General features: G+C 37.0%; 4 protein-coding genes across 4 annotated transcripts; 3 read left to right on the forward strand and 1 right to left on the reverse strand.

Annotated features, from left to right (window-relative positions):
- The first annotated feature begins 1164 nt into the window (after window positions 1–1164).
- Window positions 1165–8409, forward strand: LOC110768245 (cellulose synthase A catalytic subunit 1 [UDP-forming]). The gene is made up of 14 exons (XM_021971948.2): window positions 1165–1412; window positions 2330–2525; window positions 2626–2807; window positions 3092–3173; window positions 3260–3446; window positions 3634–3900; window positions 3988–4333; window positions 4921–5058; window positions 5149–5274; window positions 5825–6037; window positions 6134–6398; window positions 6575–6771; window positions 6893–7243; window positions 7410–8409. Exons 1-14 carry the CDS (start codon window positions 1332–1334, stop codon window positions 7995–7997), a joined length of 3219 nt encoding a protein of 1072 aa, XP_021827640.1. The 5' UTR covers window positions 1165–1331; the 3' UTR covers window positions 7998–8409.
- A 663-nt stretch (window positions 8410–9072) lies between these two features.
- On the forward strand, window positions 9073–11070 carry LOC110768238 (uncharacterized protein At2g34160-like). Its single transcript, XM_021971940.2, has 5 exons — window positions 9073–9308; window positions 9571–9619; window positions 9886–9948; window positions 10045–10109; window positions 10770–11070. Exons 1-5 carry the CDS (start codon window positions 9183–9185, stop codon window positions 10875–10877), a joined length of 411 nt encoding a protein of 136 aa, XP_021827632.1. The 5' UTR covers window positions 9073–9182; the 3' UTR covers window positions 10878–11070.
- A 2025-nt stretch (window positions 11071–13095) lies between these two features.
- On the reverse strand, window positions 13096–16278 carry SHS1 (Mitochondrial substrate carrier family protein). Its single transcript, XM_021971954.2, has 3 exons — window positions 15200–16278; window positions 13885–14046; window positions 13096–13803 (listed from the first exon to the last, which is right to left on the reverse strand). The coding sequence occupies exons 1-3, from the start codon at window positions 15734–15736 to the stop codon at window positions 13333–13335; spliced, it is 1170 nt and encodes a 389-aa protein (XP_021827646.1). The 5' UTR covers window positions 15737–16278; the 3' UTR covers window positions 13096–13332.
- A 3198-nt stretch (window positions 16279–19476) lies between these two features.
- On the forward strand, window positions 19477–20573 carry LOC110768253 (EG45-like domain containing protein). Its single transcript, XM_021971957.2, has 3 exons — window positions 19477–19670; window positions 19915–20197; window positions 20311–20573. Exons 1-3 carry the CDS (start codon window positions 19565–19567, stop codon window positions 20315–20317), a joined length of 396 nt encoding a protein of 131 aa, XP_021827649.1. The 5' UTR covers window positions 19477–19564; the 3' UTR covers window positions 20318–20573.
- The last annotated feature ends 2443 nt before the right edge of the window (window positions 20574–23016 follow it).

Here is a 23016-nt window from a genome sequence, read left to right on the forward strand (position 1 = left end):
TTATAAGTATGGATTGAATACAACCCTAAATCTGAAGTCATGTATAAAATTTCCTTCGGCCCACTTGGGCCTGAGCCTTTATGAGGGCCTCCTTGATTTTCCTTTTTATTTTATAAGACGGGCCTACATGGTGAGGAAGATTCATTAGTGGTTTCGCAATCCATTTTTGCATGCAAATCCAAAACAATGCAAAGAAATTGCTACCACCGACAATAACCACTACTGGTACTCTCCCACTACAGCCTGTTACCAGCAAACAATAAATTACAAAATTAAGACTTAAAATATATACGACACTTGTTGGTTCTTCTCTCCTTGACAAAGACAACCCAACCGGTAACCTTACACGTGTCCAAATTAGATTGGATGCAACCGTTTTAAGTCAACAATTAAACTCAATTGGGCTCTCTGGTTTCTCACCAGACTCGTATAACAACTGCATGGTTTGGTGTTGTGTTGCATTATTGTGATATCATCGTTTTTGTTAAATAAAGAAAATAAAAGGGATGTTGTTTATATCACTAATCGCATCTCTTGATTATTGCAAAATAACTTCAACCACCAATTACATTAGATACTTTGAAATCCTTCATGTAATTAGTAATTGCTCTTCAATAATGATATGGGTTTTTTTTGTGGTGTTATTTCGACTATCTCCAACAATCAGATCATGCCTCAAATTTAAATTTCAAATCATAAAAAATTACTAAATCTTATACCATTTCTCTAACCATGAACGTAAAGTATATATGCTTTATTGGAATTCTTTCTATAACGATGTGACCATTTAGTTTTCATAGCAACTCGAAGTTCTTATGAGGATTTAATAGAATTCATTCACTGCAAGTAAAATTTTTGCCCAAAAAAAACTTCATTTAAAAAACATACAAATATATTGATAAAAATTTGAAAATAAATTATTTTAAAATTTGATATACAGTATTGTAAAAATATCATGTATATTTAATTATAAGACAATAATTTTCTAACCCAAAAAAAAAAAAAAAAAAGTGAAACAAAGACAAAAGGAGTCTAAACTGATTCACTGTACAACGACTAAAGCGAGCTGGGGCGGGACAGTGGCAACCGGTTCACCCGGTAAAATGAAATAAATATTAAAAAAAAGAAAGAACAGAAAATATAGTAATAAAAGGACAAGTAAAGGCAAAGCTGTCATGAGTAGAGAGAGATCAGAGATGTCGTAGTGAATGGGCGAAGAATTCACAGCCTTTGCCTCCCTCACTTCTTTGCCGACAGATCTCTTTTCTGATATCCCAAACCAAAACAATTGAAATCGCAACTCTGAGGAAGCTCAAGAATTGAGAACAGCCATGGAAGCCAATGCTGGACTGGTGGCTGGCTCTTACAACAGAAACGAACTCGTTCGGATTCGCCACGATTCAGATAGCGCGGTAAAGTGTTTTCAGAGTTACCCTTTTCGATTTTTTTTCCGATTTGTGTTATTTATTGTTTGTTTTGATGTGGGTTTTTGTTTTTTTTTTTTAATAATTTTTTTTGGGTACTGTGTGGATCTCAGTGTTGTCTAAGGGGAGCTGAGTTTTCAGTAAATATCTGTGTTCTTTTGACTGAATCGGAAATGGGTAGTTTTAGAATTTAGATATGGAGTTTTGATTGAGACAAGGGGCAGTGGATGTTACAGTCAAACTTGGAGATTTGAGTTTGGATTTGTTAAAGCACTGATCTTGTAGAAATTTGTTTGCTTTATGAATAGCTGTGGAATGGTAAATGTAATTTCTATCAGATCTTAGAAATGTGTTTATCAAAGTTTAATCTGTGATGTCTATAGCTGGATTTGCCGACACTTTTTGACAACCCAATCTAATTATTATTACTTTTCTAGTTTGATACTTCTTTTATTTTTCCGTAATGAATCTAAGATCTTGATAGTTTAGTCCTTTATTGTCGGTCATCTCATTTGAATTCAGCTCAATGAAATTTTAGCTTCTTTCTTCTTTCACTGACTCATCACTCATAACACATGCCTGTGATCTGTTCTCTGAACTGTGAGTTGAACTGCTTGTTAGGCTTCGTGGTTTACATTTCATGTGATTGACAATGCCAGTGTAACTAATGTTAGTTTAACCTTTCTTGGAATGAAATTCTGAGTTATTGATCAATTTCATAAAGACTTTGATCATGGTAATTAATTATGTGCATCCTTCGAGTTTCATTATTACAAAATACTGCATTTATCAATGAACCTTTTATTTGCTAAAAGCCTAAAACATAGGTACACATATATCAAGTTTCTTGCTACTTTCAATAAATTTCCTTTTAACGGTTTTGAACATTGTCATTGGTAATGCAGCCCAAACCCTTAAAAAATCTGAACGGGCAGATATGTCAGATCTGTGGTGATACTGTTGGACTCACGGCCACTGGTGATGTCTTTGTTGCCTGTAATGAGTGTGCCTTTCCAGTTTGTCGTCCATGTTATGAGTATGAGCGGAAAGATGGGAACCAATCTTGCCCACAGTGCAAGACTAGATACAAAAGGCACAAAGGTTAGCTTGTGGTTTGATTACTTTTAGAGAATTCAATCCCGTTATTTTGGCTTATGGCCATAATTCTTGCAATGAAGTTAATATAACTGATGTACTTTAGGGAGTCCTCGAGTGGACGGAGATGATGATGAGGATGATATTGATGATCTGGAGAATGAGTTCAATTACGCACAAGGAAATAGCAATGCCAGACGCCAGTGGCAAGGAGAAGATGCTGACCTCTCATCTTCCTCTAGACATGAATCTCAACAGCCAATTCCCCTTCTAACCAATGGGCAGCCGGTAGGCAATTAGCAATAGTGCTTATTTATCTCACTCATTCAAATTTGATTAAGGCCTGCTCATGTTCATAGAGACGAGTGTGTTGATTTTTTAGCTCTTCTTTTAATTTGATACAAGTAACATCTGTTAAAGGAAGTGCTCTTAGATTTTTCTGTATGTCACTTGGAGTATTTGTATCCTGAGATGAAATTACTGCTTGTAACTACAGCTTATAGTTGCAAGCCTTACATGGTTGTTTTATGCATTTTATCTTGCTTTTAAAGTTATGCTCATAATCTCTTCAGATGTCTGGCGAGATTCCATGTGCAACACCTGACAACCAATCTGTGCGAACTACATCAGGTCCTTTGGATCCAAGACAGCCAGGTACACCTTAATTACATTCATACAAGAAGTCCTCTGACAAATGACTTGTTTAAATAGTTATTTGATTGTGTAATTTATTATTACAGTTCCAGTAAGAATAGTGGACCCGTCGAAGGACTTGAATTCTTATGGGCTAGGAAATGTTGACTGGAAAGAAAGGGTTGAAGGCTGGAAACTCAAACAGGACAAAAATATGATGCAGATGACTAGTAGATACGCTGAAGGAAAGGGGGACAATGAAGGCACTGGTTCAAATGGAGAAGAACTCCAAATGTGAGCCCTTCTCAAAATGCCCTTTGTTATCGCTATTATGTTACTAAATCATCTTTATGGAAATGAAAAGTGTCATTCCCTGTTGCATTTTCTTTTGGTGGTCAGATTTTCCTGTTGCAGTCAAGTGTTTAATGGTGGAATTTTTCCTTGAATATGCCTATTTGATTTTCTTTGGTTTTCTTCTCAGGGCTGATGATGCCAGGCAACCTTTAAGTCGTATCGTGCCTATTTCTTCATCTCATCTGACACCTTATCGTGTTGTGATCATACTCCGGCTTATTATTCTGGGTTTCTTCTTGCAATATCGTGCAACTCACCCTGTGAAAGATGCATACCCATTATGGTTAACATCAGTTATCTGTGAGATTTGGTTCGCTTTATCCTGGCTTCTGGATCAGTTTCCAAAATGGTTTCCCATTAATCGTGAGACCTATCTGGACAGGCTCACATTGAGGTTGGCCAACTTAGTATCATCTGTGACAATCTATAGTTCGGCGTGTGGTTCTAAAAATTAGTTTCATACCATTTTTTATTATTGCAGGTATGATCGTGAAGGGGAACCATCCCAGCTAGCTCCTATAGATGTATTTGTTAGTACAGTGGATCCCATGAAAGAGCCTCCTCTGGTTACAGCTAACACTGTTTTATCCATACTTTCTGTGGATTACCCTGTGGACAAAGTCTCTTGCTATGTGTCTGATGATGGGTCAGCAATGCTAACATTTGAATCCCTTTCTGAAACTGCGGAGTTTGCTAGGAAGTGGGTGCCTTTTTGCAAGAAACACAACATTGAACCTAGAGCCCCTGAATTTTATTTTGCCCAAAAGATTGATTACTTAAAGGACAAGATACAACCTTCTTTTGTAAAAGAGCGTAGAGCAATGAAGGTGAGTGATACGGAAATATGTTGCATGGGTTTGTCAAAAAAAGTTCTACATGATTATTTCTTATTTGCACATTTCAAGCAAGATGATTATTCTCATTCTTTGCATGTGCTGCCTGATTTAAGTTACATAATTTGCATGTGATGCCTACTTTAAATTAAATAATTCATCCTTCCAATAGTGCATTCCTTTTAAAGCAATATAACTACCCATCCGGTTTTCAGCTTAAATGAATGCTATTGATCCTGCCTGTAGTTTGCATTTTTTTAAATATTTTATAATCTCATTTCAAACAAGATGATTGCTTCAATTCTTGATAGACACCGGATTGTCTATTTCATTGTTATTAGAATTGGAGTTTGATGCCAGTATACAAAAGGAAAAAAAAAGTGTTATACTTCGGTAGATCTGGTTGCTGTAACCTTAAACAAATAGTTTAAAATTTGAAATGTCATGAGAGTTTTATGGGTCATATTATTTGATTATTTCCTGTGAGAGTTAAAGGATGTTTAGAGAGCAGATTGTGGTAAACTTCATATGCATGTTTAGCACTGCGAATGGAGTCTAAATGCATTTGTTTTACCCCACAGAGAGAGTATGAAGAATTCAAGGTACGGATCAATGCCTTAGTTGCCAAGGCACAGAAGATGCCTGAAGAAGGTTGGACAATGCAGGATGGGACTCCATGGCCTGGAAACAATGCTAGGGACCATCCAGGAATGATCCAGGTACTTGCATTTTTATCCAGTGCATTTTGGTTTCTGCCTCCTCTTATTGCTTCTATACTAATTTTAGTTTTCTAACGTGTGGAAGAACAGGTCTTCTTAGGCCACAGTGGGGGCCTTGATACTGATGGAAATGAGCTGCCTCGACTTGTTTATGTTTCTCGTGAGAAGCGACCTGGCTTCCAGCATCACAAGAAAGCTGGAGCAATGAATGCACTGGTTTGTTAACCCCTGAAATTGATTAAGATATAATTTTCTTTTCTGGGTAGTAATGTCAGTGCTTTGACCTATTTGGAACTATATTTTTGATTACTCAATCATGTCTGTTAACTCTGGATAAATGCCAAATCCTCATTTATGGGAAGATATACATTGGTATAAATGCATACACATGGGTCTATGTACACCATTAGCTTTTTTAGAACTCACTAGTAGGATCCTCCTTAATGTTTTCATGGCCAAGTAGGATCAATATTTCCTTGACCCATTGATCGTCAATATTTCCTTGACCCATTGATCGTCAATATTCCCTTGCCCAATTAGAATCCTCAATATTTCCTTTACCAATCACATCACGGTACATTATAAGGTTGGAGGGACACAAACATTTTCTGGTATGGCGGAAGAAATTGTCGGGTAAATACCTGTTGGTTTAAAATGTCAGCATCTCTTAAACAAGTTTTGTAATAAAAGATTGTCCCCTGATGAACTGAAGTATATGCCAAAAATCATTTTGGTTTTCTAACTTGGTTCACTATGGGCCATGCAGATTCGAGTTTCAGCTGTCCTGACAAATGGTGCATATCTTTTGAATGTCGATTGTGATCACTACTTCAATAATAGTAAAGCTCTTAAGGAAGCCATGTGTTTCATGATGGACCCAGCTTATGGGAAGAAGACCTGTTATGTCCAGTTCCCTCAGCGTTTTGATGGCATTGACTTGCACGATCGATATGCCAATCGGAACATTGTCTTCTTCGATGTAGGTGCTACTTGTTTTACAATCACCAATAAGAAATATTACACCATGTGACAGTTATTATGGCTCCACCTGTAAAATACTTTGTTTTATTTGCAGATCAACTTGAAAGGGCTGGATGGCATCCAGGGTCCAGTCTATGTGGGAACTGGTTGCTGTTTCAACAGACAAGCTCTATATGGGTATGATCCAGTTTTGACTGAGGAAGATTTACAACCAAACATTATCGTCAAGAGTTGTTGTGGTTCAAGAAAGAAGGGAAAGACTAGCAATAAGAAGTATATTGACAAGAAGAGGGCAGTTAAAAGAACGGAATCCACTATTCCCATTTTTAATATGGAAGACATTGAGGAGGGTGTCGAAGGTTGCTGCTTATTATTATTATACTTGTTATTATTTGTGTTCATTCTTTTGACAAAAATTAATAGAAGTTATATTGATTTGAGGTTTGATATGACCAAAATTTACAGAAAAATCAAATTTATGTTTTAATGCATCCATGCGATGTAAATTTAACTACGATCACTTCATATTGTGCAGGTTATGATGATGAGAGGACTCTTCTTATGTCTCAGAAGAGCTTAGAGAAGCGCTTTGGTCAATCACCAGTTTTTATTGCAGCCACCTTCATGGAACAAGGAGGCATTCCGCCTACAACCAATCCTGCGACCCTTTTGAAGGAAGCCATACATGTTATTAGCTGTGGATATGAAGACAAGACTGAATGGGGAAAAGAGGTCAGTCAGTATATCAATTAGGTCCTAGCAGCCCTCATTCCCAACATAAATAGTAGCATACTTATTGAATGGACTTGTGATTTTAGATTTATAAAAATTTAACATTTTGATTTATCACCAGATTGGATGGATCTATGGTTCTGTGACTGAAGATATTTTAACTGGGTTTAAGATGCATGCCCGTGGTTGGATATCAGTCTATTGCATGCCTCCCCGCCCAGCATTTAAGGGTTCTGCTCCCATCAATCTTTCTGATCGTTTGAACCAGGTGCTTCGATGGGCCTTGGGGTCAATTGAAATTTTGCTAAGCAGGCATTGTCCCATATGGTATGGCTACAATGGGAAATTGAAGCTTTTGGAGAGATTAGCATACATCAATACCATTGTTTACCCCCTCACGTCTATACCGCTGATTGCGTACTGTTTGCTCCCTGCCTTTTGCCTTCTCACAGAAAAGTTCATTATTCCTGAGGTTAGTACTAATCCTGCGTCAATCCTACTAAAAAAATAATTAATAAAGTTCTTAAAGTGCCATAAAATTTCACTGTCATGGGACCTTTATTCATTCGATTATTTAGTATTTTGACACTCTGGATTTTCATTTTGAGCATCCAATAAATCTGTTTATGTCTGTGCAGATAAGTAACTTTGCTAGCATGTGGTTCATTCTGCTCTTTGTTTCCATTATTGCAACCGGAATTCTTGAGCTTAGGTGGAGTGGAGTCAGTATTGAAGATTGGTGGAGAAACGAACAGTTCTGGATCATCGGTGGCACATCAGCTCATCTCTTTGCTGTCTTTCAAGGTCTCCTAAAAGTTCTTGCTGGGATTGATACCAACTTCACTGTCACATCAAAGGCATCTGATGAGGATGGAGATTTTGCAGAGCTTTATGTGTTCAAATGGACATCGCTTCTCATCCCTCCAACCACAGTTCTTCTTGTGAACATGGTAGGTATTGTAGCCGGTGTTTCATATGCCATAAATAGTGGGTACCAGTCTTGGGGTCCACTCTTTGGCAAACTGTTTTTTGCCCTATGGGTCGTTGCACATCTGTATCCATTCCTGAAGGGTCTTTTGGGTCGGCAAAATCGTACCCCGACAATTGTCATCGTGTGGTCTATTCTTCTTGCTTCAATCTTCTCCCTGCTGTGGGTGCGCATCGACCCGTTCACTAAAGACGCAACAAAAGCTGCATCAAATGGTCAATGTGGCATCAATTGTTAGTTCATTTCAAAGAAAAAATCTTTCTTTTGTGGAAACCGGCATCTCTCTCCACCTTCTGTGTGTATATACAAGAAATCAAGTAAAGTCGTCTACTGAACTTCTATGTACGGTCACCGCGTCCGAAAAGGGAGTCTGGTGGAAGAAAACTGAGAGAACCCTTGTGTATGTTTTTTGTTGCCCCTTTGACAAAGTGTTTGTTGTTACCTGCTGAAATATGTTTCTTGAACTTTGATCTTAGTCATTGTTGTGTAGCATTGTTATGGTTGTTGTCAAGAGGGATATATAGAAGCTATTTATTGCACTACTTGGTCTGTATCTGTTAGGACAAACTTTGTTTCGGTCGATGTAAGCTTATTTATTGCCTATCATCATGGAACTACAATTATTGAATACAAATTCTTTCATCAGACAAGCCTATAGGAATTATATTTTTATTTTTGTTTATTTAACACAATTTCTATGATCTTGCATTTATAGTTCTATAGAGCCAATTTCTACTGTAAAATATTGACATGAATGAATTTCGAAATTCATGCCCTCTGGGATGCATGTGAGCATCAAAACTTAAGCATGGAGTTGAAAAGTACTCAAACCAACTGTTGTTCGAGGATATATGTAAAAGAATTGTACACAAAATTGCATTTTCTGTGTCACGGGCCTCTTAGTCGATCAAGTCGACTGTATTGCATTTTGACGAGACACTTGCGTTTTTCTTCTCATCGACTAGTTATGAAATTTGAACTCACGACTTCCTCCAACAAAATTGAGACTGGAGCCACTAGACTAAATGATCATTAACAACATTTATTTAGAAGAGCCTAAAACTTTAATATATAAATAAAATAAATAAATAAATAAAAACTCTAGAACTTGCAATCTACCAATAAGGTCTACAGCATACAGCATACAAATTGAATGGGGTAATTATGTCATTTCCAACAAGATGAGTTGTACTGCAATGCATTACTTGTCAATGAGGCAAATTCTGAAAACCAATCCCGAAACGACAGCGTATCGACCTGTAGAAGCCAGTAGACTGGAGCGTTTGTTTGATTAAAACCCTTGGAGGGTTTTTGAGCATTTATAAATTTCAGGTAAATTTCGGAGGGACTGTGAGGAGATTAGGGTTTTTCTTTTCTCTCTGCAGAGCAAAACAACAAGAAGAAGAAAGAAGCAGAAGCAACAATGGAGGGTGTCACAGAGGGAGTGAACAACTTGCAAATCACGGACTCATCATATAACAACAAGAAGAATCGCATCCAAGTCTCAAATACCAAGAAGCCCCTCTTCTTCTATGTCAATCTTGCCAAGGTAAACCAACCCCCATGTTCTCCATCTTCATCTGTTTCGCTATTGTTTTTGGGATTTTCCTTTTGCTCTCTGTTTGATTGTTGAAAACGGTCGAGAAGACCCATTCTTGCCAAATTCCAAAGCTACAGATTGTTGTTGGTTTTCTCTTGAATGCATATGGATCTACTGAGTTTAAGATTTAAGCCAAATAGTTGTGTTATGCGTATTTGCAGATACTGTGTATGTTTTCAGTCATTCAATGGTTTGCAATTTACCTTTGCAGAGGTACATGGAGCAGAACAATGAGGTGGAGCTCTCTGCCCTTGGAATGGGTATTGTTTCGTTTATCTTACCCTCCTTTTGTTTTTGGTTCCATTAGGTGATTATTGGGTTGCAGATGCTTTGTGTCTTCTGTTTGCTTATTGTTTCTCCTGTCACAAGTGCACCCAAAAATTACAATTTCAATGCTGTCTAGGCATTGGCTTATACATAATCTTTACCCAACTATGTCAAACCATTGATGATTTTCGGTATTATTGAAGTGAAAACTTTTCATATTTTGTTTACTAAGGATTCACAATTTGTTTTATATCTACAGCTATTGCTACTGTTGTTACCATTGCTGAGATTCTGAAGAACAATGGATTGGCTTTCGAGAAGAGTGGGATTCTTATGCCTTTCAGACAATCTCTCTCTTCTTTTTGGTAAATGTTTCTCATATTAATTTTTAACTTGCTGTTGTATGCAACATATACAGAGATCACGACTTCTACAATTGACATGAGGGAGGATGCAGGGGGGCGGCCAATTCAAAAGGCAAAGGTACCTTTTGAATTTTGTATTAGCCTAGCAATTTTCTGATATCTACATTGTGGTTTTGTTAACCTAATGCAGCAGAATAAGGACTATGTAATATGCAACAAAAATTAGGGGTTCTTAAACATTATTTCTTGTTAACAACAAACATTCCTTTAGATTTTAGCAAGGAATATAGGCACGTATAGCTAGGGTTATTTAAAAGAGAATGAGGTTCAAAAAGCACTCATTACGGAACTGAGGTGCCAAAGTTTGCTTGTTTCTGAATTTATACAATTACCAGCTCTGCATGATGGTCTTCCCATTCTTTCCGCGACATGGTATTTGAGTTAATTGGGTGCTTCTATGTTTGAGGGCTAAGATTTCAGCAACTTCATTATTGAATTGATAAGCCTTCAAAACAAAGTGTTGGCTTAGTTTTGTCGGACCATAAAGATTTGCTCTGCTTGTCTTTTAACATGTGAAGTGCTTGTTCAATTGTTTTATAGCATAGTTTTGTGGGTTTAGTTTACGAGTTTCAGGGTTGGTTGATCACTCTTCACTTTGATTTTCTCAGAATTCAGATGATATGATGATCTAATTGACTTTACATTGAATTACATTACTTTCATTCTGTAATTTTATCTGGGAGGTTGATGATGGTATCATGTGATCTTCTTTGTTTAGATTGAAATACTGCTCGGAAAGTCTGAGAAGTTTGACGAGATAATGGCTGCTGATGCTGCTGCTGCTGCTGTTGCTGCAGAGGAAGCCCTTGAGTATGAGCAGAGTTGAAGTTTGTTGTTTCTGATATCTAGCTTGGTGCACGCACTGTTAGGTCTTCCAAAACTGGTGGATGTCTGACTTTTGTTCCTAGGTTTGCCTCTCTAGTGGTGTTTGTTTAGCTGTGATAAAATTTCTTTTTAGGATTTGTTGTAAAATACAGTCATCTCTGCTATCAAAAGATTCAAATTTGTTTCCGGATTCATTATTTTAGCTTACATGTGTAACATTGTTAAGTTGCTGCAAGATTTTGAGATGCTCTACCCACGACATTCCTTCTGCTTGACCTCTATAATGCATGTGAATCTGGTGTTTTGCTTGCTCCTTTCTGCTGGAGCATTGAAATTCTCTTAGCTCTCCATTTCTGTGTGCACTATTTACATTCTACTATACTGGTTGTTGGTAAGTGACCTCCAAAGTCAAGTAGTTGGTTTTGATTTGTAAGAAAACGATGAAACCGAAGTTGCACCTCACCCAGCCATGAGAACAGAGAAACTGATCCAAATGGTTCCGCCTTCTTCACCATTGTGAGTGATCTTAATTTCTAATGAAACAAGTCTACTACACACAAGCAACACAAAGACCTAACTACTCTCAAGTCATTAATTCTAAATACTATTAATTATGGATATTTCTTCTAAACATGGAACTAATAAAAAGCGTAGTCCGTGTTACAATTAATAAACTAAAATTAAGCTAGAAACTAGTAATTAAGTGCTAGCTAGAGAGCTCTTCAAAACAAGGTAGGCAATATTTATATAGTTGTAATTGTGACTTGAAAGTGAATTCATGTTGTGGTGATCATTGATCATCTGAGATGGCAAAGGCTGAGGCCACAACAATGCCTCATGAAGTGGAGATATCATTGATAAATTTCTTCCTTGCAGCATGTCCACCCAGCAGCTTGAGCTTGCAGAAGAAATACACTATTAATAACACCGATGTTATTGTTCTCTGGACAACCAAACCCCATCAAATTAGCACCAATATTGTAATGGAAGCTTTGTGGAAAAAAAACCCTAATGGAGGGATATAATTATAATTATCGACCCCACCAAAATTCCCCAGCTCTACTAATTCAAAATCTCCATTATAACCAGGCTCCAAATTAACATTACCACAAATACCATTACTGTCGAATCCATAACGAAATTCGATATTATCGTCATGAAAATTATAACCATTTGGTTGTAACAATTCTGCCATGCTCTCTTCACCATGATCTTCTTTTGCAGTATTACCGTATGGCTGAATAGTTTTTGTTTTTCGGGCGAAAGAAGAATTAATATTATCCTCCAAAGCCCTTGAAAACTTATCCAACTTTAGTCTCTTTCTCCTCATACCCCTTCTTTTTTCCTTTACGTTTACTGCGTGATGACGAATTGGGTTCTTACATTTTTTTGAACTTGATGATGCTTTCTCTGGCCTTGGCCGGGTCCTTTGGCCAGACCGAAAAATTACCTTTTGGATTGTAAGATACAATGCAAACCTAGCATTGCATAGTTTTTCAAGCTCCTCTGCTTTCCTGTTTCCGTGCCTCTTCGTGCCAGACATTGCTCCTTGATAAGACTCCTCTGCCGAGAAACTATTTTCGCATTGCCTTTTGCGTTTGCAGACCTCCCTTTTTCTGGTTATTGAATCTGCCATTCAAAAACCAGAATAAAAAAACACGCAGAGGTTGAAGACAAGGCACAATGACTAGTAGGAGGAGAAAGTAATTGAGAAGGAAAAGCTTGCAAGAAAAACCACGGAGGGTTCTTGGTGATATAAGCTAGAGAGCTTGGGCTTCTCCGGTGAATCTGGGAAAAAAACCTAAAAACTGTATGGATTTTCCTAATGGCAGAGGATAAAATACTAACTTTGGTCAAGTACGAAAGTATCAGTGTTGCCCCTCCTTGTTGTGGCGTTAATCCTATTCTTGAAAGAAAGAAAAAAAGATTTGTTATTGCTTCAAACAATCAGTACGTCCACAACCCAATTAATAACCAATTATTTCTTGGAAATGGCTTCATAATCAAAAGCTGAAGACAAGGTCTTGAGGAGTTATCACAAAACGAAAGGGTAGAATCTATAAGAAACATTCTAGTAAGCAAGCAGGAATGAATCTCCAAATCAATAAACTAAATGGTGACCTACAAGAGATTCTTGTGTACAAAGTGTATACCTTTGGAGCCACATATGACATATCAAGCCACACAATATTGAGATTGATCTCTGCTTATTCCTTCCATGACAAGAAAACTCAATGGCATTTAAATTAATCCTCCAGAACATAAATTCTAACCTCAAGAAAAACAAGGCTCCCTCAACTGAGTCACAAAATGAAAAGGAACAAAAAAATTATCCAGCAATCAAAAAGAGAAAGGGCAAGTAAGCCCGTGTCAAAAGAAAAGCTATCCCGTTTCTTTCCTCTCTGCTACTACCAAAATGCAGTATAAAACTTAAATTTATTTCTCATTCGAGTCTTCTACGCTTCCTCTTTGTCCTCTACCAGTATCCTCTTGCATGCTTCGTAGCACATGAAAGAAATCCCTGCTGCAGGCACCAACTTCATGCAGCTAGGCCCTAGCCCTCTGTATAAACCCTGAACCCCTTCATGTTCAAGTATGCTTGCGAGGGCGTGAAGCACATTCATATACTGCCTTCCACCCAGGGCTCCCACCTGCATATGTTTGCGTGCCACCTCGAGTGGGAAAGTTGCAGTACTTGAAATAGCACCGGCTGCTGATCCAATTAAAAGGGTTTCAATGTTGCCAATATTCTCCTGCTTGAGAAACTTGCGATACGCTTTCCGCAATGTGTCATAAGCAAAGTAATTGGTGGCAGCATATGGAATTACTCCAATAAGACTAGGGGCAAGACCTCTGTAGAGTTCTCCAGGTCCCTCTTCTCGCACTATTTTTAAGAATGCATCAAGAAGGCCATCATAAACGCCCCTCTGCAGATTTAACAACGCTACTGTGTGATTACTAAATACATACTAAAGAAAGGAACACACTACTGCTAATCCTTAAAATACCTGAATGGTTAACCGGGTCTTCAGTAACTCCAGGGGGTACGTGCAAATTGTCGAGCTTACTCCAGCACAGGCACCTGCAATTAACGAGGCAGGAATTGGAAGTTTGGGCTGCTCTCCAGGTTTCGGTGACAAGCGCTTGTTAACCGTATCATAAGCAAACAGCTGCCAAAAATGTAGCAGAAGTTTAAATACCAAACCAATTAAAAGATCAGAATTGAAATCCTTACAATCTTGTAACGGAAATCATGTATATAAAGTTCCAATTGTTTAGCTTCCCAAATTTGAATTTACATAACAAGTACACACCTAACACAACAGCTATAATACACTCAATTCTTTGTTTCTGTATACTGTAGGCAAATTAATTCTTGATCCCGGAAAAAACAGACTGGGGGTAATTGAAACCTACTTAGGATGGTACATCATAAATAAGTCATTGTACTGCATGAAGCAAGCTTCATTTTTTCTGGAATTTGAACAGAAGCTAGAAAGGCCATCTCCTCAAGCATTATATTGTGTCTCCTCAATGATGACAGATGATATAACTAAAGTCCATAACAGGAAGAAAAGATTTCACATCATATCAGAAATTTGCAGCAACATTTCCTATGCTATAACTAAGGAAGAGCACCATGAAACCAACTCAATTTCTCCAATCTACTCAAGGTTCATCCTTCATGTTCTGAGTAATGAGTGATGCCACAAATTGTCCAGTTTACTGGATCGGAGAGTCAAGAATTTATAATGATTTCAATGATTAAGCAAAGGTGTATGATGACATGATAAATGATCAGGCATATTTTTCGTTGACTATGACACCTTAAAGTATCTCACTGATCATTTGACAATCCCACTGCAAGAGTAAATTGTCTAGAATGAAAAGCATCAGCTCACCTAAACTATGTGCAACTAAAAGCCACATCACATCACAGGAAATAATTACATACTATAACCCAATGGGGAAAACAAATTGGATCCAAAGACCATTTATTGGGCCAACTGGTATGAGCAGAGAGACAAAGGGCATGACATCAAGCAAACGTAGTTCATAGTTGCAGATAATAAACAAAAAGGGATTACTACTTTATAAATTATAAGCAATGCTAACAATCAACATAACTGATGTCTAAATCAAATAAGCTTGTCACTAATACATCAATTACGCCAAAAACTAGAACAAGTCAAAGTATTAACCATACTAACATCACCAATTTGACAAACAGTGAAAATAAGGAAAATGAAACAAGTTGAAAACATGTCTAAATGCAACATAATATTCACCTAAAACAAGTTGATACAAAAGAAATATTCCTACCTCTATTGCCTTGCTCGGTGCAACCCGAATAACATTGACAAGATTTCCCCTAAACAGTCCCTTCCACCCATCAGTCTTCATTATATTGTTGAACACCTCAGTAGTAGAATTCCCACTACTCCCAACCATCAAATGCGTCCTTATGGTCTCTAATGGCGCCACAGCTGTCCGTGACACCGCCCCAGCTATTGCACCACTTATCAACCTCCTAAGTGAAGGGTTTGCAATCTTAACTTTCAATTTAAGACCACCTTTCTTCTTCTTCACCTCTCCCTTCTCTTCCTGAAGCCCAAAATTCTTAATGCCCTCCACATACTTCATGTACAGGTCGGCATATGGAAGCTTCACCCCGCCATTCCCGCGTGGATTCGGAGGGTCTGCTGAGACACCAAACCCCATTCCCACTTGGCTAACGCTAGCAAATAAGCCTCCAGGATGATAAGCCCCCTCTTGGGGGCTCCATTGAAATCCCAAATTGCAAACAGAGAAAAACCCATCACTCTTATCATCGAAAAGTTGAATTTGCTTCCTACCCATTGATCAGAACCTAATGAATACGCTTTCTTCTAGGGTTTAGTGGACAGCCAAGTCCATTTCTTTTCACGTTTTCAAGCGGATTCACAGTGCATGAGAGGCAAAGGTTCGATTTTGGGCAAATGGGTCTTCAAAGAATCCATTTTTAATAGATGGGTATGGGGAAGGAACAAAGAGCGGAGACTATAAAAAATTATTTATTAAAAATCGAAAAAATTGGGTGGCTACCAAATTTGGGTTTTGTTCTGATTAGAAAAGGAGGCGATGAAAACGAAAGAGAAAGGGCTGCGAGAAAGGAAATGAAAATCTGAAAATCCCAAAAGGGAAAACCTAACAAGAGAGAGAGGAGAGGTAGGTGAATCTCTCTCTCTGTTTTCTCGCAAACACACTCAGCCGCGCTCTCTCTCTCTCTCTCTGCGTAAGTTTAAATAGGCATTGCTTAGTTTGGCGTTGGTTTGGTGTCTCTTGAGGTGGGTGAAGGGGAGGGAAGGGAATAGAGTTAGGTTTTGAGTCCAGGTTAGTAACGCAAGTATAAAGCCACTGGTGCCACTGAACCCACCCTGCCTTTCTAAGCAAAGGTCGCGTTTTGGTCGCTCGAGGATTTGACTCTTTATTTTGTTCTTTTTTGCTTTTTTTTTTATTTTTAATAAATGAAATCTAGCCAAACAAAGTATAATACAGAAAATCTTCATTTAAAAAAAATGCATAGTACAGAAAATGTTACAAATCTAAACCTAACCTTTTTCTTTTTTTTCATTCTTTAATATCTGCTTTTACTTTTCACTTTACCATGGTCCATTCACAATATAAAGATATGATATATATGTTGGAAGATATGATAAAATTGTAAAATAAAAAGAAGATAGATTAAAATCTTATCATTATGAAAATAGTGAATTTCATTATAAATTATCAATGGGGTTTAGCCGAGTGGAAAAAAGACTTTGATTTGTAGACTAATAGTCTCAAGTTTGAACACCCATGGCATCGTAGTAATGTTTGTGTGACAAACATCATACTCATGTAGTTTAGACTATCGCTTATACTATAAAAAAAAATGTAGCCAATGTGGTATAGCTCAGTTGGTTGAGTTCTTCCACCTCCACTCATGTGGACAGAGGTTTCGAAACCCCAGACACCCAATGAATATTTGTGTAAACATCCCTCACTCAATCGCTTGGACTAAATTTTTTTTGCTAGACATTCCCATTTTACTATTTTGCGTGTTAAGTCAGTCAATCCCATTTTAGTTCTAGCAAAGATTCGAAAATATCTCCTATATATTTGTTTGGCTAAATAGTTATAAAAAAAATAGTATCTCCTATATTTAGCTTGGCTAAATAATATTTCCTATATTTAGTTTGGGACAGATCTGATGGCTTTAACAGAGAAATCTTGGGCTCAGCATAAGTCGTTTCATACACTCAGCCTATTACTTCTGTAAAAATTGTAAGTGTTTACTTCATGTTAGAGCATAGGCTGAATATTAGGTTTGTGTTACAATGGAAATTCTTTTTTTTTTTCTTTTTTTTTTTTAAATTTTATAAATACTTCTTATTTTTCCTTTTAAGTATTTGAAATTACTGTTGTGAGATTGGGATGCTTCAACCAATACCGTAAAAGTAGTATTACTATTCTAAAAATTGCTAATTTCTATTTGATGCCAAATAAGCCAAATGTCATGACCATTTTGCTGAAGAATCCAAAGCTAGTGCCTAGTGGAAACAAACAAGGTACGTAGGTATTGTTTTTCCCCCAAAAAGCTAGTGATAATGAAGCTTGGTTTATATTTTCATTTGATGATATTTCCTCTATCGGTTGTCAATATGATGCTGATTCTTGTAATTATGTAACAAAACACATGTTGGTGACATAATCAATTGCTATACAACGGGTCTCTCACATCGAGCAAAACACATATTGGTCACATGATCAATCATTGTGAGATTACTATTGTATACAACATTGGAATTTAGAGGGAAGACTTTCACCTACTTCATTTGTCTTTTGACATTATTGCCTCTTGCATATAGTTTTAGCTGCATTGAGTTTTTAAGCTTGAAATAATAAAAACCCTAACTCTCCCTATAAGGATCCATCTAGAGTTCCCTTTCTTTTTTGATTGCTGGATACAGTTAGAGATGTGATTGGTTCTGGAAACCTTTTAAAAGTTTGTATCTTGTGCGTACAGATTTGAGTTAGCATATTCTTATAGAATTCATTCTAGTTTTATGTAGCCGGCCTGTCACAACAACTACAACTTGTCAAATGGTAGCATGAGATTTATCACAAGGCACCAAATTGTCCACTTTGTTTCACCACTACTTCAAAGTTCAAACATATCGTTTTGTGTTCCCTTGTTTTGTGCACTGAAACTTCAATTTTATTTTTATGTGAATAAACTGTTTGATAAAAATATAGATGGAGGCATGCAAACTGGTCAGAGAAATTGCAAGCAGCAAAAAATTTCTCATTTGATCCAAAACTTGACAGGGCTGAGTAGCTCACAGGCTAACTTGACGGGCTTGTTCTCTTGTAAGCTATTCTTACTGGGTTCCTCTTTACAATTGGATCATGTTCAGATCCAGATACAGTGCTTAGCCAACCCGAGGCCCAAACGTTTCCTTTGGATTGGACTCTTCTATGTATAGGTTAAACCCAAAATAATCTCAATTAGGCTCGTATGTGATTGCTTCTTTAAGAAGAACTTCTACTCATAAATGCATGTTGAATTTTAAGGTTTTATAGGAATATGCTTCTCTGAAAAACGCTTTTACGACCCAGAAACATAGAAACACTTTTGACTGAGTTAGGCCGTGTGTAATTCCAACTCCACGCAACAAAGCACCATTTTAAAATTAACCACGCACGTTTTGTACCTTTTGGGACATCTGATAAAATTGGAACCATAACAAGCCTTTGCAGATATAGCAAGACTTTCAAGTTTCATGGCTCATTCCACTGGAACTAATTGAAGTTGGCTACAATTTTTTAAGATTACCCAAAACCAAACCTCTTGTTTTCAAAAGATTTAAACTTATCTCTCCAATTTGCGTTTACACACAGGACTAATTATACTGAGTGGTACATTTCAGATTAACACATTCCACCAATTAAGGAGAGCCTCATGGCATAATCGATTGGTTAATTACGTACTACCAGCTTTGCTTTATCCAGCTCTCTAGCCTTTTTGCTTCCCCTCATCCTTTTTCTTTTTGTCAACTTTTTTTATAGGTAGCACATGATAAAATCCAGCTTAAAACCCCACAGTTCATGTGAACAACTGACCCTCTCAATAATACTTGGTAGCAGATCATTTGGAGGCAAACTTTAACACAATTGGTTGGCAATTTGGTACAACGAGAAATTTAAATTTCTAAAGTGCGCTTCTTACACGTTTGTTCGAAAAGTTGCATTCTCATTACTTTATGTGTATAAAAAATAAAAAAAACCTTTGAGTGATGCGACTTCCACTTCTTATCATTTCTAAGATATCCCCCCTTCTCTTGCAAGAACCCCATGACAATTTTAAAGGCTGATCTAGAAGGAACTTTGACTTGAATTTCCAATCAGCCACCACATGATTCTTATTCTTTTGTAGAACAATTGTTTCAAAAGTAGTTATGGAGGCCAAAAAAGAATCTTGAGAGAGAGAGAGAGAGAGAGAGAGAGAGAGAGAGAGAGAGAGAGAGAGAGAGAGAGAGAGAGAGAGAGCCTCATTGCTACTATATATATAGCCATGCCCCCATTGCTCCAAAACAAATGCGTACACATATATAGAACTTCTTACAATAAGCACAAACTTAGATTGTGCTTTCACTTACTGTGATCATGAGGCTCCTAGTCTTGTCCATAGTGTTAAGCTTATTGTGCAGAGAAGCAAAGCTAGTTTTGGGTGATATCGGCACGGCAACTTCTTATCGTCCTCCTTATATACGTGAGTACATAAAATAAGTTATGGAACTTGAGAAACATAAGTTTTTTTTTTCCTTCCAGTACGTATGTAAACACAACTATAATCTCTTACCAAATATCTGAAATGTTATGCTGACCGTACGTGATACATTTAAATAACATTTTGATTCCCTAAAATTCACAGTTCGACAACATATACTAGCGTGTCAGCCTCTTGTCTTCTCTTCTTTGTGCCACATACATGATGAAGTGTAATTTTTGTGCAGCTACAGGGTGCTTCGGAAACCAGCAAGACCAGTTCCCTCCGGGGAACCTGTTTGTGGCGGTGAGTGAAGGGTTATGGGACAATGGTGCCGCCTGCGGAAGGCGGTATAGACTGAGGTGCCTGAGTGGCCATAAAAAGCCTTGCAAGGGTGGTGCTACTGTGGACGTGAAGGTGGTCGATCTTTGCCGAAGATCACCTTGCCCTTCTACCATAGCCATGTCAACTGATGCTTTTGCAGCCATCTCACGTTCTCCTTCAACAAAAATCAATGTTGAATATATCCAGTACTTATCTATATCTCTCTCTTACTCTCTTATAAGTTTTCTATAAATAATCTGTTTTATGTCTATATAATAATAATAATAATAATAATGAATATTGTTGATGGTTCCTGCAGGATATGAAATGAGCTGAACCAAATATGATGATCAACTGCTGGATGAAGAGTATTAATTATCAAGGGGTCTATGGTTGTTTGTTTTTTTGTAGTTCAGATTGAACTGAACTAAACTGAAGTTTAGAAGGATATATAGAAATTAATATTGTAACCTCAGAAGTTAATTGATGCTATCTTCCTCTGTACACCAATTTTCAACGATTAAGTTATGTTTGTAATAATAAGCAGTCTTCAATAAAATGATAAAGCAGAGTTTTGATGAAGGATACATCCCACATGCTTGCCCTCATTCTTCATGGCATCCAGAGTTTTTGATCATATCTACAAATTATATTGTTGATCACATCTCTAGTAAACAAAACATAACACACTTGTATATTACATTTAGTCAGAAAATGTAGTATATATAGCATTGATCCCTTAGACCAGGATTTTGGTTGAGTAATTGAGTTTTTCTATTTAAACACACTTTTCTTTGTTTATCCCAATACTTAAATCATTAAGCTCTTAAGTTTTATTATTGTGTAAAAGGACAAAAAAGGTCATCCAACTTAATATTTAACCCTAGTACATCTACACACACCCCCACACACGCCACCACTCTTCATATTAAGTTTTAGAAAAACATAAATCCCTCTGCACCTTATTGCCAAATTACTCATCTTTCAATCCAAGAAACTTACTACACTCTCATCTTTTCTTCACAAACCCTAAATTGGAATTGTGAGAGTAATATATAAGTGGATAGGGAAAGAGTGGATATCACGAATTCCCCTGGCTTTGAGTTCCTTCCTCAACTCTCTCTCCCTCTCTTTTTTTTATTAACAGATTTCTTCCATGCCTACGGCCCAACACTTGTGCTTTTTGTTTTTATTTATCTCCTAAATTGACATAATGCCCTCAATAATATAAACGTAGTGTTTACTGCATCCATGTACAACATATATATAATAAGAAAATATACATCAAAATACCATATGCCAGATCCGTTTTCCAGAGCAGAACAAAATTCTTGATGAAGAACGACTACACTTGTAAGCTATTATTTGTAAATTATTTATCACACTATGTTACATTGAAAAATTATAGAACTTGTTATACAAAAAAAAAAAAATTAAAAAAATTCGGGTAAAAAAGAATAATGATGCAATAATGCCTTCAAAACTCTGGTATGAAACTGCAAGATGGACTTGAAGATCTTAGGATTCAGGTGTAGGGTGTGGGTAGTAAGGTTGATGAGTTTTTTTTATTGTTTTTTTTTTTTGGGTGTGTATTTAGGGTTAGTTTGGGAAGATAGTAGGGTTTACTTAGTAGGGAAGATATGGGTGAACTAGAATATGGGGTGAACTAGAATATGGGGTGAAGAAAGAGAAGTACGAGATTTAAATAGAAAGACTCTTAGTAATTTGGCACATTCTTATGTTAGGAGTTCAAGAAATTATTTTCGAAGTGCAAAATAACGATTCCTATCTCTGATTTGTTAAGATTAATTTCTGGTCAGACTACTTTTTGTTCCATTCAAATCAGTAGTTCGTGATTGTAACCCATAAAATATCACACAACCCATACAAAAATGCAATTGCAATTCCCAATCTGACTTGCCCATTATGCTCACTTGGCATGCAGTTCCCACTTTGACCTATGAGTGGGATGTATCCATTTTAGCCACATGACCTTCTCCAAAATGGATCCTCCACTGAGTCTAAGTCTGAATGACAAAACAAGGGTCGTGAACAAAACAGAATGTGCTTAGTTATATCCTTTGTCAACTAACATTTTTTCAATCATATTCAATATAGAGTACATGAAAATACCAGATTTTATTCAGTGATCATAACTCATCGAGTGGTACATTTACTTCAATGAGGGCAGTTACTATTCCAAGTAAGTGCAAGGAGTCCAGCTGAAAACCAGCCCAATTTAGGGATGTTCCTGGGAATAGCCTGCTGAGATTATCTCCTTCCAAAATAATGAATTCTACACAATATTTTTTAGTGTTGCATTTGATGATGTTTCTATGTTTTCGTACCAAATAAGACTTCAACAACTGTATCATAAGTGATGAGTGGGTTGATGTGGATCTACATGTCCACTATAGCAACTTTGAAATAATCTGAATGCTTAAATCAACTTCTGGTATATGCCCACTAATCAACTTTCTGATGCATGCTCTTCTTTTGTCATGCTTGAGCTACTGCATAATAATAGGTAACACCACAAGATCCCAAGCATGCCTAGCTAGCCGAAGTGATTATAGGCTTAAATTAATCAGTTCATCACAGAATATCACCAAATAAAAGTTAGTGGCATAATTGTTATCTCTCATGAGAAGCATGTATAACCCCTAGTCATTTACTTTGATATTTTAATTTTTGTATGCAGAAGGTCAAAGATGATATCGGTTATCAATCTGCATCAATGACTTCCACGTGCAAATTTGGAAGGGCCACTTAGAAACTTATCTCTTTTAGCAGTCAGCAACCTTAAGACTTCAAGCTCCATTTTGCCTATGACATCACCACCAACAAACTGAACTGAAGAGGATCAAGCCAAAAAAATTATTTATTTATTAATCAATTTTATGTAGAGTCGGTGTAAATAATGTACAGTTGAGAATGGCATTGACTTGCATATCAGTGGTCTCAAGTTCGAATCTCCATGGCACCTTGATAGTGTGTGTGGGAGAAACTACCCTCCCCTTGTAGT

This window comes from Prunus avium, chromosome 1 (assembly GCF_965620075.1).
Source record: "Prunus avium chromosome 1, drPruAviu1.hap1.1, whole genome shotgun sequence".
In the NCBI taxonomy this organism is placed as follows: domain Eukaryota; kingdom Viridiplantae; phylum Streptophyta; class Magnoliopsida; order Rosales; family Rosaceae; genus Prunus; species Prunus avium.